General features: G+C 36.7%; 1 protein-coding gene across 1 annotated transcript in view; it reads right to left on the reverse strand.

The window, feature by feature from the left end:
- DNAH7 (dynein, axonemal, heavy chain 7) overlaps window positions 1–14002 on the reverse strand; it is a 260726-nt gene that overhangs the window by 192019 nt on the left and 54705 nt on the right. Inside the window, exons 11-15 of the mRNA XM_010860857.1 lie at window positions 12421–12604; window positions 11633–11812; window positions 5595–5867; window positions 4449–4576; window positions 2144–2222 (exon numbers count right to left, since the gene is read on the reverse strand). Coding sequence (XP_010859159.1) covers window positions 2144–2222; window positions 4449–4576; window positions 5595–5867; window positions 11633–11812; window positions 12421–12604 — 844 coding nt within the window. The remainder of the gene's footprint in view (window positions 1–2143; window positions 2223–4448; window positions 4577–5594; window positions 5868–11632; window positions 11813–12420; window positions 12605–14002) is intronic.

The following is a 14002-nucleotide window of genomic DNA, read 5'->3' on the forward strand; positions in this document are numbered from 1 at the left end:
TCCCTGTCCAGGAAGTAAGTACCTTTTTTTAATGCTTTTAAAGTTCTTTTAAATTTCTTATAACCAGCTCTCTCTTGCTCTTCCTTTTTGTCACTCTGCTATCTATCTATCTACACACACATACACACAATTGGAGAGAACCATTACCCTCAAAGAAAGAAATTATGGAAAAGAGGAATTTTTATTTCATACAATTCCATATTATTTTTCACTTTTATAAATAAAGAGAAAAAGAGAGTAATATGGAAACATACATTACCATATGTAAAATAGATAGCCAATGGTAATTTGCTGTATGACTCAGGGAACTCAAACTGAGGTTCGGTAACAACCTAGAGGGGTGGGATAGGGAGGGAGGTGGGAGGGGACATGGGTAATCTATGGCTGATTCATGTTGATATTTGGTAGAAATCAGCACAATACTGTAAAGCAATTATCTTTCAGTTAAAAAAAAAGGCATTGTCTTGAAATCTTTCCATATGTCATTCTAATTAGGCTGTTTTTTTGTTGCAAATCCAAATAAAGGTCTAATTGAAAATACATTGTTGCAATTTGGTTAATCAGCTTTCTAAGCAGTCAAACAACTGGATTTTTATTTCCTCTCACTGATAAAAAATGACTGACTTCTGTATTGAGTAAAATGAGATGTTTATGACCTTACAGAAATAAACTTTTTCAAGATACAGAAATATAACATCAGTAGTGAGCCCTACTTGCTAATTCTGTTAAATGTTGCTATAAACAGAAATTCACACCAAATAGCTCCAAGTTCCTACATAATTCCAGTGATGGCTAAGGGCGTAAATAAGTAACACTCTTCATACTCAATATTCATTATTTTTCAAAGGAATTTCCAGCTATGGATCTCTCTAGCTACCTTGAAAATCATTCATATTAAAATATCACTTTTACAAGAACTAACATAAAATATAAAAGATTCTAAAAAAAATACAATATGTATGTTTATATTTGATACACACACATACATTCAGGTGCCAAGAGCCCCAATCCAAGTATAAATACTTGAAAAGGAAATAGAGGAATTATATACAGAGGCTGATATATAAAAGATGGTTCTAATGATTTTAATAAAATTTTATTTAAGTGATTAATTTAATGTACATAATCATATGAACTCCTTTTGTAATTTCTTACCTATACAAACTTTTGAATGATTTTACATGTTTTGCTGGGTTTGCTTAAATATTTTAAAATCTAGAAACACAAGGTCTATTTTGGATCTTGCGACTGCTAGAAAAGGAAAAAAAACTCCTATAAAAGCTTAACGTTACACAAATGGAAAAGATGATTAGCCAGGTGTCTTATGTTATTTTATTCACCATCAGGCAGACCTCAAGCATAGGAGACTTATCTAATATTTTCAGTACCATAAGTCCTATGCTCAAAATATTTTTCAGCAAACTACCACAGAAATGTTTAATATATGATAGAATAAAAGATAATCTATAGAAAACAGAGCAAAACATTATTTAAGGATTAAACATTCATTGGTTTAAGAAATGAAGGATGACCACATATCTCAGGTTTCCCAAGACAGCCCTGGTTTATGGCTGTTAGCGTAGTAATGATTATTAATAGTGCTCTCAAAAAGATCCTTGTAGACAGACGACTGCACTAATAACTCCAATATTTCACCTCTTCCACTATCTAGTCTTAGAGTGTCCTCTCACAGACTCTGTGGCCATGTGACTTGCTTTGGTCAATAGGTTACTTGCTATTCTGACACAAGTAGAAACTTAAAAACCATATGTACAATTGGGCTTGCTTTTCTGTCTCTATCACTCCATGAAAACACGCGCAGGTGAGACTGCTGAAGTTTGAGAGGAAAGTGGAGCAGAAGAAAGTTACTGAAGATAATGATAATGGTCAATCCATCTGAGAACTAGTTGATCTAAGTCAGAACCATCTAGGAGTATCCAGCGTGCATCACCAAGCTTCAGAGAGAGACAGACAGAGAGAAACAGAGAGAGAGTATATGTGTGTAACTTACAATTTTAAGCCTCTGTTTTAACTTTTGGAGTGATTTGTTACTATATATCATGTCAGTAATTATAAAAAACTGGGAAAAATAAGCAAAACAATTTACTCACACATATGACTATACAGAGATTATAAACAATACCTTCATTTCCATTAGTTCTGCTGTATTTGGAGGTGTGCTAAGAGCTTTTTCAGATATCTTTTCAAATTCCTCACATAATCTGAAAAACCAGACAAAAGCCATTTATATAATTAAATTTTATTCCTAAATACATTCATGTATACTATTTTAATATTCCATTACATGAAAAATAGATTATCTTATGTATATGACATCTAATTAATTAAAAGCAAATTTGTGCTCACTTAGTTATTCATTCAATACACATTTAATCATTCATCATGTTCCTAACTACTGTATTAAGTGACAGAGATACAGAAACGTGGAAGATGTAGTAATGGTTCTCAGACAGTCCACATTCCAGTATGAAAGACAAGACTATGAACAATCAATTCCAACCTAGAGTTTCAAGGATGCTACCAGAGATTTAGTTGAGAGGGCACAAAAAGGTGGTCTACTTGGAAGGCACAGTTAAAATGGGCTGGTGTGCTCAGAAACTTCTGCTAGTATGTAAATATTTCCTACTGACTTGAGTTGTGGGCAATACAAATAATGAACTTACCATGAAATTAAAAAAAAAAAGTTGTGAGAGGTTAAGAAAGTTGAGATGTGTAGAAATTTATTCAAGAAGAATGGCTGTGAGGTGAAAGAGAGGGAATGAATGGTGGTGATGTTGAGTTGAAGTGGAGGATGGAGAATGGAAGAGGGTTTTGAACATGTTTGCAAATTTCAGAGGCAGAATCACCAGTGAAGGAGAGACTTAAGATGAGACACAGAGGGGACAACTCAAAAACACAGGTCCAGAGAGATGGGAGGCAATGAGGCTGGGCTTATGGGTGGAGACAAGAACACTGAATGGTTGCCAGACTCTTGCCCTGTGAGAATGTGGGGAGTCAGACAGGAAGGGGTCTGTGCAGAGGTGAGTTGAGACACATGAGAGCAAGGAGTTGAGGGTATTTGTACCTAACAGCTCCTGTAATAGTCCTGGTATGTCCTCTGTACATACTGTGAGTCTGGTGAGAGGCATACTTAGGAGAAAAAGGGAAAAAGTAGAACCAGCATGAGCTCTAGGGGCAGCTAAGAGGCAGGGAAATAGCTATGAAATAAAATATTTCACTAAGCATGAAATATTATAAGTAAAAGACATTCACTATTCTACACTTGCAGAGGAAAGGGTACTTTAAGATGAATGTATGATTCTGGGTCTTAGATAAGCCACCCAAGTCCTGGCCCTTTTGCATGTGGTGCCACCCTCTTCAGCCTCCCCTCAACCCCACCTCTCATCCCTCACAGTATCTGTGAAAGCAACATAACCCACTCCTTGTTCCTGGAGCACATCATGCCATTTCATACCTCACTTGCTTCTATATACTATATCCTCTAACTGGAATTCTTTCACCCACACTGTTCACCTGGTGGACTCAACCTTCAAAAGGAATTCATGTATCACTGCCACTTTTCAGCCTTCCCTGATTTTCCCCTCTCCTCCAACCTTCACTGTGAAGGAAATTGATCATTTCCTTCACTACTGTTCTTCTTCTGTGTGGTTCAATACATCCTGTTATAATTCACTGGATTGGGTGTCCACTTCTGCAACGTAACTTCGGCAGCTTTGTTCATAGTCTATGTCCCTAATGCTGTGCCTGACCTTCTTCCAGGCTTCTACAAAGGCTAAAATAAATATTCTTTTTAATAATATTTTCTCTAACACTGTAACTATCAAAATTCTGATTTTGGGGGGGGGTTTATTCCATGTAACTGATATCATGAAAGAGGCTCATGGAGCCACATTATCACCAGTGTTAGAAAACTACACTAATTACACTTCTAGTCTTAAATAGGTATTCTGCTTTACAATCAGAATTTTTGAGTTTACTTAACAAGCGTTAGTTTTCCTTAAAATCTCCAAGTTGAACAACAAATGAGTTTGTAGTTAAGATAACATGTTCCCATGGACATGAAGGATAATTACAGTAAAATGATGTTCCAAATTTGGGATCCTTGACAACTACTCTGAATATCCACTTTGAAAACTCACTGTGTACTGATTACACAAACTTAAAAATATGAAGTTAGATAATGTCCACATGACTTGTACAAAAGAAATGCAAACGCATTTTAATATCACCTTAATTCAGACAACTGGGAAGACATATTCATGGTGAAAAAAAAATACTAAATAGATTCAAGTAGAAGTAAGTCTGGCTTTATCTTTTCTTTAAGGTCATTTATGACACTGCTTTATCCAGTACTTTAGGTGACAGTTGATTCTATTTAAACCGCACCCCCTCGCCCCTGCACCAAATAAAAGTATTACACACAATACCTTGTATTTACTTCCTGATGATCTCTGAACATTTTAGCAATAAGTTTTCCACAAATGACATCTGCTCGCTTCACCAAAGCTCTGATTAATTCCTCACAGCGCACTTCAAACATTCCTAAACGAACAGTCTGCAACGTTGGGTATTAAAAGTTTAATAAACATGAAATGACATAAATGATTCCCACAATTTTGCCTTTTCCACAATATTGATTTTGTGTGTATGATCTAATACAATTGAGTTTTTTTTTAATATGATGTAGGCTGGGGTTTTTAAATACTCTACCACTATCTTCTCAGTAAATCTCCTTGAATAGTATATCTTAAGCCAATTCTATTTCAGGACAATAATGGCTATAAAAACTTCGGAGAACTAAGTTATTGCTATATAGACAGTGCAAGATTTAAATGTTATATTTGCTCTGTACAAAACGTAATGAATGTTCATGGTAGTAATTTTGGAAAATATTAAAAAAAGGACAAAAGTAGAAAATGTTTAATTACCAGTCTTCTACTAAACAGAAGTAACCACATTTTGGTATAATTACCATTATTTTCCAAAGTATTTATAAACACCAAAGCAGTTTAAAAAATTAGTTCTTGATATTTTTGAAGGGTCAAACTAAAGAAAGTACTTAAAAGTCAGGCTTGCAGGGTAGACCTTCAGCTCTCTGAGCAGAAGAATCTTGTTCTGTCTATTTCCATTTCTTTGGAAGGAATGATGCTAAAGTTGAAACTCCAGTACTTTGGCCACCTCATGCAAAGAGTTGACTCATTGGAAAAGACTCTGATGCTGGGAGGAATAGGGGGCAAGAGGAGAAGGGGACGACAGAGGATGAGATGGCTGGATGGCATCACTGACTCGATGGACGTGAGTCTGGGTGAACTCTGGGAGTTGGTGATGGACAGGGAGGCTGCGATTCATGGGGTCACAAAGAGTCGGACATGAATGAGCAACTGATCTGATCTGATCTGATCTGATCTAGCCAGGGCTTACCATATACTTGGCAGATAGAAAAGTCCAGTACATAGTTGTCTGTTGACAATAACAGTCTGATTCTTTCACTGTACAGTGTAGAAATACATCCTAATAAACCAGGGAAAAGATCACTAGGTACAAAGACCAGCTGTACAAAATGGGAGATTTACCTTTCTAGATGTGTACTGTATATCCTCTATGAGTTTTTGGTATTTGCGAATTTCTTGTATTATTTTCTCATAATGATGATTTTCTGCAAGGAAAGCATCAGCATCTTGCTCAGCTTTTCTGGTAATTAAAAAATTATACTTGTCATAAAATCTGAGGTGCTCAATGGGTGCCACGCTCTCACGCACAACCACCTCCTTAATCTTTTCTTTGTGAGCTTCGACAATTTCATTCAGAATTATTGGCTTCAAGATTGTTGGTTTAGACTTACTTTCCTAAACAAAAGGATAAAAACCATATGAGTCATTTAAAATACCTTAAATTAAGGTAACCATATCATTTGTATTGTGCTGTTTAGTCACTTAAGCCATGTCCATCTCTTTTGCAAGACCATGGACTGTAGCCTGCCACAGGCTCCTCTGTCCATGGGATTTCCCAGGCAAGAATACTAGAGTGAGTAGCCATTCCCTACTCCAGGGGATCTCTCTGGCACAGAGATCAAAGACACATCTCCTGCATTGCAGGCGAATTCTTGAGGGCTGAGCCACAAAGTAAGCACACCATATCATTTAGCTATATAAAAATGCCCATCTTAGCAGATTGTCTTTTTACTCTCAAGGTACTCTGATTTTTCTAATCTATGTCTACAGAAGGAAATTCAGTCTAATCACAGCATATTTTAAATACCTAGGTTTCATATAATGTTTTGTTTTTCTTAGAGGCTATCTAGGTGTATTTTGTTTTTCTGTATGGGTCAAAGAGCAGTCACTTGAGAACATGCACAGATTAAGATTTAGAATATCAAAACAGCAAAATTCACATTTTATTTGTGCAACTGTATATGCTAGCTTAAAAGGTAGTGTTTGCATTGTACATTATTTTTTTTTTAAAATAAGTCAGTTCAATGTCATTTGATTATAGTCTTTGGTCACAATAGTTAGTCACCTTGAGGAGTAATCTATCTGGAACAAAGAAAGACTGTTTACTCATTGATTCGACCCTGAGTTTTGATTCTGTGAACAGCAACTAGAACAGACTAAAATCCCTAGTTGCAAAATTTGCATTCTGCTACAACCATTAGAATAACATGGACAAGAATGTTATCAGACAACAATTTTAAATAAGCAAACAAATCTCTACAGACAAGTAAATGTGCAAATATGGTTTATTATCTTGAACCAAGATATACTTTAAATACACACACTGTCTCTCTCTCTCTCTCTCTTTGCCTGTTTTCCAGAGAAGGGATGTTTAACTATCACAAACAAAAATCATTGCCAGTAGTGAATATCCTACAGCTTTTAAACTGATAATATCAAAGGATTCCTCAGCGAACTGGGTAATTTGGTCAGGTATCCAGGGTGCGTTTGCCCACTATGTCCCCTAGTGGGCATTTCAAGAAATCACACTTTTTAAGAATTAGATGCTTCATGAGAATATTAGTGAATCCCACCACCTTCACCATCATCTCAACCCTACTCTTGGGGCACAATAGATGTTTGGTGTCATCCTTTCTGAAAAAGAACTTTAGGATAAATAAATACATATTGTACAATTTATGCAATGTGTGATATGCATATGCAAAATTTATGTGAAATTGTTGGGTCTAATGTGAAGCTTGTCCATTTTAGTTTACTGATTCCATTATATTTACTACCATGGACAAGAGTCTTTTAGAAGAAATGGAGGAGCCCTCATACTCAAAAAAATAATCCAAAATGCAGTTCTTTGGTGCAATCTCAAAAACTACAGAATAATCTTGATTGGTTTCCAAGGCAAACCATTCAAAATCATAAAAATCCAAATCTATGCCCCAACCACTAATGCTGAAGAAGCTGAACTTAAATGGATCTATGAAGACCTACAAGTCATTCGAGAACTAACACCAAAATGGATATCGTTTTCATCATAGGGAATTGAATGCAAAAGGAGAAAATCAAGAGATTCCTGGAGTAACAGGCAAGTTTGGCCATGGAGTACAAAATGAAGCAGGGCAAAGGCTAAGGGAGCTTTGTCAAGAGAACACACTGTCATATCAAACACCCTTTTCCAACAACACAAAAGACTACTCTGCACATGGACATCATCAGATGATCAACAATGAAATCGACTGCAAAGAATACAATCAATCTGAAGATGGAGAAGCTGTATACAGTCAACAACAACAAAAAGACCAGGAGCTTACTGTGGCTCAGATCATGAGCTCCTTATTACAAAATTCAGGATTAAATTGAAGAAAGTAGGGAAACCATTGGGCCATTCAGGTATGATCTAAATCAAATCCCTTATGATTATACAGTGGAGATGATGAACAGATTCAAGGGATTAGATCTGGTAGGCAGAGTGCCTGAAGAACTGTGGGTGGAGGTTCGTAACACTGTACCGGAGGTGGTGACCAAAACTAGTCTGAAGAAAAAGAAATGCAAGAAGGCAAAGTGGTAGTCTGAGGAGACCTTACATATAGCTGAGGAAAGAAGAGATACAAGAGGTAAAAGAAAAAGGGAAAGATACACTCAACTGAATGCAGAATTCCCGAGAATAGCAAGAAGAGATAAAACATTCTTAAGTGAAAAATGCAAAAAAATAGAGGCGAACAATAGAATGGAAAAGACTTGGAGATCTCTCCAAGAAAATTGGAGATACCAAGAGAACATTTCATGCAAAGATGGGCACTGTAAAGGACAGAAATGACAAGGAACTAACAGAAGCAGAAGAGATTAAGAAGAGGTGGTAAGAATACACAGAAGAAATATACAAAAAAGGTCTTAACAACCCGGATAACCACAATGGTGTGGTTACTCACCTATAGCCAGACATCCTAGAATGTGAAGTCAAGTGGGCCTTAGGAAGCATTACTATAAACAAAGCTAGTGGAGGAGATGGAATTCCAGCTGAGCTATTTCAAATCCTAAAAGATGATACTGTTAAAATGCTACACTCAATATGCCAGCAAATTTGGAAAATGCAGCAGTGGCCACAGGACTGGAAAAGGTCAGTTTTCATTCCAATTCCAAAAAAAGGCAATGCCAAAGAATGTTCAAACTACCGTACAATTGCACTCATTTCACAGGCTAGCAAGGTAATGCTCAAAATCCTTCAAGCTATGCTTCCATAGTGCATGATCCAAGAAATTCCAGATAAACAAGCTGGATTTAGAAAAGGCAGAGGAACCAGAGCTTAAGTAGCCAACATCCATTGGATCACAGAGAAACCAAGGGAATTCCAGAAAAACATCTAATTCTGCTTCATTGACTACATGAAAGCCTTTGGCTATGTGGATCACAACAAACTGTGGAAAATTCTTAAAGAGATGGGAATACCAGACCACCTTACCTGTCTCCTGAGAAACTTATATGTCAAGAAGCAACAGTTAGAACCAGACATGGAACAATGAATGGACTGGTTCAAAATTGGGAAAGGAGTACAACAAGGCTGTACATTGTCACCTTGCTTATTTAACTTATATGCATAGTATATCATTCGATGGAGAAGGCAATGGCACCCCACTCCAGTACTCTTGCTTGGAAAATCCCATGGACGGAGGAGTCGCAATCCACGGGGTCGCTAAGAGTCGGACACGACTGAGCGACTTCACTTTCACGCACTGGAGAAGGAAATGGCAACCCACTCCAGTGTTCTTGCCTGGAGAATCCCAGGGACGGGGGAGCCTGGTGGGCTGCCGTCTATGGGGTCGCACAGAGTCAGACACGACTGAAGTGACTTAGCATAGCATAGCATAGCATAGCATTCAAAATGCCAGGCTGGATGAATCACAAGCTGGAATAAAGATTGCCCAGGAGAAATATCAACAACTTTATATATGCATATGATACCACTCTAATGGCCGAAAGTGAAGTGGAACTGAAGAGTCTCTTGATGAAGGTGAAAAAGGAGAGTGAAAAAACTGGCATAAAACTCAATATTCAAAAAATGAAGATCACAGTATCTGGTACCAGGATTTCATGGCAAGTAGATGGGGAAAAAAGTGGAAACTGTGACAGATTTTATTTTCTTGGGCTCCAAAACCACTGTGGACACTGACTGTAGCCATGAAATTAAAAGATGCTTGCTCCTGAGAAGCTATGATAAACCTAGAGAGTGTATTAAAAAGCACAGACTTTACTGACAAAGGTCCCTATAGTCAAAGCTATGGTTTTTCCAGTAGTCATGTATGGATGTGAGAGTTGGACCCTAAAGAAAGCTGAATGCCAGAGAATTGATGCTTTTGAACTGTGGTGCTGAGGAAGACTCTTGAGAGCCCCTTGGATTGCAAGGAGGTCAAACCAGTCAGTCCTAAGGGAAATCAGTCCTGAATATTCACTGGAAGAACTGATGCTGAAGCTGAAGCTCCAATACTTTGGCCACTTAATGCAAAGAGCTGGTTCACTGGAAAAGACCCTGATGCTGGGAAAGACTGAGGGCAGGAGAAGGTGGCAACAGAGGATGAGATCATTGGATAGCATCACTGACTCACGATGGACATGAGTTTGAACAATTCCAGTAGATAGTGAAGGACAGGCAAGCCTGGTGTACTCAGTCCATGGGGTCACAAAGAATTGGACATGACTCAGTGACTGAACAACAACAATGTGAATCTTAATAATATTCATCATAAAATAAGTAAGGTGGGAAGTCATAACTGGTATCCCCACAAAAAACCAGGAACATTGAGAGGTGACACAACCTCAAAATGCAGGTTCTCGGGACATAAAATTTCAGAATGCTGCAAGTTGAGGGGGCAATAAAGAGAAAATGTCTTATCTGGGCCTTGTTTTTCAGTGGAGAAGAAAAAGAGTGGTTGTCTTAAGAATTTGTAGCCACAGACCTGTTCTCATACAGATTTGGGTAAATGTTCATACTATCAGTATTGTCCACCAAATCCTCAGGCAAAAGTTTTGTTTAAAAGGGTACTGGGTTTGCAGGGGCCTCAAGAGGACATATCAATATGCAAATTCCAGAGGAACCAATTCAAATCAAGGCCTCAAAGACGTCCTGCATAAAGTTCTCACTTGTACAAGGCCACAGTAATAAAGGAAAGGCACTTACAGAAATAAACCACCAGGAGCAGGACTCAGATCAGCAAACAGAGAAGAGTAACAAATATATAACCAAGTACAAGAGACTATCAAAAATGATCAGGCTTATTTGAAAAAAAAAAAAGTTAATGGGCCCTGAGAAAGCAAAAATAAAAGTTATATCTATGGAGACAATAATATTCTCAAAATGAATAATGTCACAATCACAATGTTAAGTAAAATAAAACAAGTCATGGACTATTTATAAGATGACTCCATCTATACAACAATATGGAAAAACTAGAAAGAAATGTAATATGCAGCTGTGTATTGATAGTAAGTTTATCTTTAAAAATTCAGAATAACTATAAAATGCAAGATAGTGAATCCTTTGCTAGAAGGTAGAAGAACAGAACTAAGAACAGGGAAGGACAACTGAAGGGCAGAGTTTAAAGGTCACAGTCATTGTATGAGTCAGATTGAAGGCATGAAGGTGTTAACTTTATTACTACTTAAAACTTTAAACATTAGCCTTAAAACTTTAAAGAGTCCTGTACTCTTTTTATGCATGAAATACTTATAAACTATTTAAAAAATAAAAAAGGAAAAAGAAAGCTAACGGTTGGACTTAGGAAACTTGAAAAGCTTTTAAGTAAATGAATTTTCAGACATGCTCATTTCATATACTAGACTGCAATAACTACTGTTGAAATATTGTAGTTCAGCAGAATGTTGCTAAATATTTGGCCAAAGAGAGAAGGGAAGCCAGACCTGATCACAACTTTAATTCTTCCCCCTCAGAAAGTTTTCAGCTGAGTTCAATGAAAGACTGTTCTAAGAAACCGGTATTAAAGAGAAGCTAATGGGAAAATAGTATGTTTTCAAGCAAAACTGCCTTATAAGCCAATGTGATTAAGTCATTTATATTCTGTTAAGCGGAGGGTACCAGTCTACACCTTCTAGAAGTTATTTGAAGGAAATACTGTCATGCAAATTCAAGCAATCAGAATATCGTTGCTACTTACCCATTTGGAATACAATTTTGTCTCAACTCTTGGCACAAAATTTACAGCCTTAATCATGACATCATAAACATTTAGAAGGATGTCTGTATAATCATTGAAATCAGGTTCAAACTTAATGGTGTCGTTATCAAGAATCAGCCTCATGACAAAACCTGGATGTTCAAAGGCCCTAACAGAATCCTGCAACAAAGAAATTGTATAATATATATATATTATAAAGTATCCATAAATATGCATATCAATTGTGAGAGACTAAGGAGGGCACTGGTCCAGTTAGAATACACCCTTCCTCTCATGACCTAGACAGTTAACCCAAGGATGAGCTGTACCAAAAAAGATAAGAGCCATTCCCAGCTAGACTTGTTGGTATCTACTATAGGGTCAAGATGCCAGAAAAAGGAAGATGTGTATAGCAGTGGGGCTCTAGAATCATGCAAGAAGGAGCCCAAGAGGAGAATATTCAAATTCCCAGACTGTTCACCCTGTATCAGGACCTTCTTACAATAAGAAAAGAGTTGTTTGAAGAAATCTTCCCCAGTCATCATGACCCAAATTTCCCAATGATGGGAACTTTCACTTATTCCCACTAACCTCACTAATATAATAATAATAATAATAATATATTCTACACATGTATGTTGACACTAAGTCTTTTTTAAAACAGGTAAGTGTAATAGGTCTAAAGATACACTTTCTGATCTCTCACTGGTAAAAGTTATAATTATCCACTCTCAAAGAACTGAAAATAAATTGGTAAGTGAATATTGGTATGACTGAATCTTACTTACTGGAGGTTGTGCAATTAAGTCTGTGTAATCTTGCATGGAAACCAAAGCGAGTTCCTGCAGCTGTAAAGTCATAAGTGTAGCAGCACAGTTGAAAAAAGATTCCATTTTGGCACTGCTGTCACCAGTTGGCAATAGTTTTTTTTTATTACCTTGGTAATAAATATTCTGCACTTCTGGAAACCACCTTCAAAGAACAAAAGACTTTTAAAAGTTAATACTTTCAGTGAATTACTCCTCTTACATTAACAGTAACTTCTGAACATCCAAAGGTCTTCATAGAGAGGTATATTGCCAAGTGACATTATCCACTTTCTGAAATGTAAGTGCTAGCATATTTCATCGCTCCTAAGAAATTTTAATCATAGACAATGGAAAATGGCTCAATGACATGATGCTGTGATAAAAACGTAACTTGAACTCCATGTATGACACTCTCTGGATTTTATAAAAATTATCTTTACTGGATATTACAAGGCATGCCTCCCATGGATTTGTCAATTTAAAGCTAAAATATGAGTAACATTAAATCAAGGGAGGCCTTTTTTGGTTCAACCCACTTGATATTTTATGCTATTCTATTTCACAATGATAGTTGAAAACAAGATACAAAACAACAAAATCAAGTATGTTCTTTTCTTATCCTCCTTAATGAGAAATTCTAAAAGAGTGACTGATTTAGAACAAGTTTCAAATGTATATGCATCCTTGTAATAAAAGGAAAACAATGAATTTCATATTCACAGACATGTTGTGATAAGCCAAGTTTTCAGTTTACAAAACCACTGCCCAACACTAAAATTAAGGAATATTTGTACCTCTTTTATAAGATAGAATTTTTAAGCAGTCAGTATAAGTTCAGGAGTTGCCTGAATGCTCCCAGAGAGATCAAAGTTTTAAATGTATGTATTTGTCCCTTTAACAAATACATGTTTTGTGCCTCTGTGCTAGGGACAGTGCCTCAGGAGATATGAAAAATATGACATAATCCTTTATCTTTAGAATAAGGAAGGCAACGTGTCATAGCAGAAAAGCAGATACATTTGAAATCAAAGGATAGAGTCATATTTTCTACTTAGGTAATAGAGAAGAGTTTTCTAGTGAAGAGGGCAATTTCACTAAAGAATAGATAAAAATGAAGCAAAGACTATGAGAAAAGGATCTGAAGTACAAGATATGAAAAATAGGTTGGAGAGGTAGGGCTAATATATCTAATCATTTTGCTATCCGTATCAGAGCTAACAGACTAGAAAATCGGAATAAGTAAGTGGGGCAAAGTATGCAGGACTTTGCAGAACTTCGGAGCTAAACACAAGAACTTGGGACAAGCTTATGTTCTATGAATAAACAGCATATCCTTCTGCAATGGGGCACGATTGCTAAAGCAACAGGTAAAGAGGATAGGTAGCAAATACTAAGGGGAGAGAGCAAAGCCAGATACAGCAGATACTAAGGGGACTGAGAAGTTTCCAGTAGCTCAGGCAAGAGATGAATACAAGTGAAATTTATCTCAACAAAAAAAGAATAGTTAGAGATACACTGAATATGGCTAGAGGCAGCCTGGGGATGGTGAGGATGTAGATGA

The sequence above is a fragment of the Bison bison genome, unplaced genomic scaffold (genome assembly GCF_000754665.1).
Source record: "Bison bison bison isolate TAMUID 2011002044 unplaced genomic scaffold, Bison_UMD1.0 scf7180017864471, whole genome shotgun sequence".
Classification (NCBI taxonomy): Eukaryota; Metazoa; Chordata; class Mammalia; order Artiodactyla; family Bovidae; genus Bison; species Bison bison.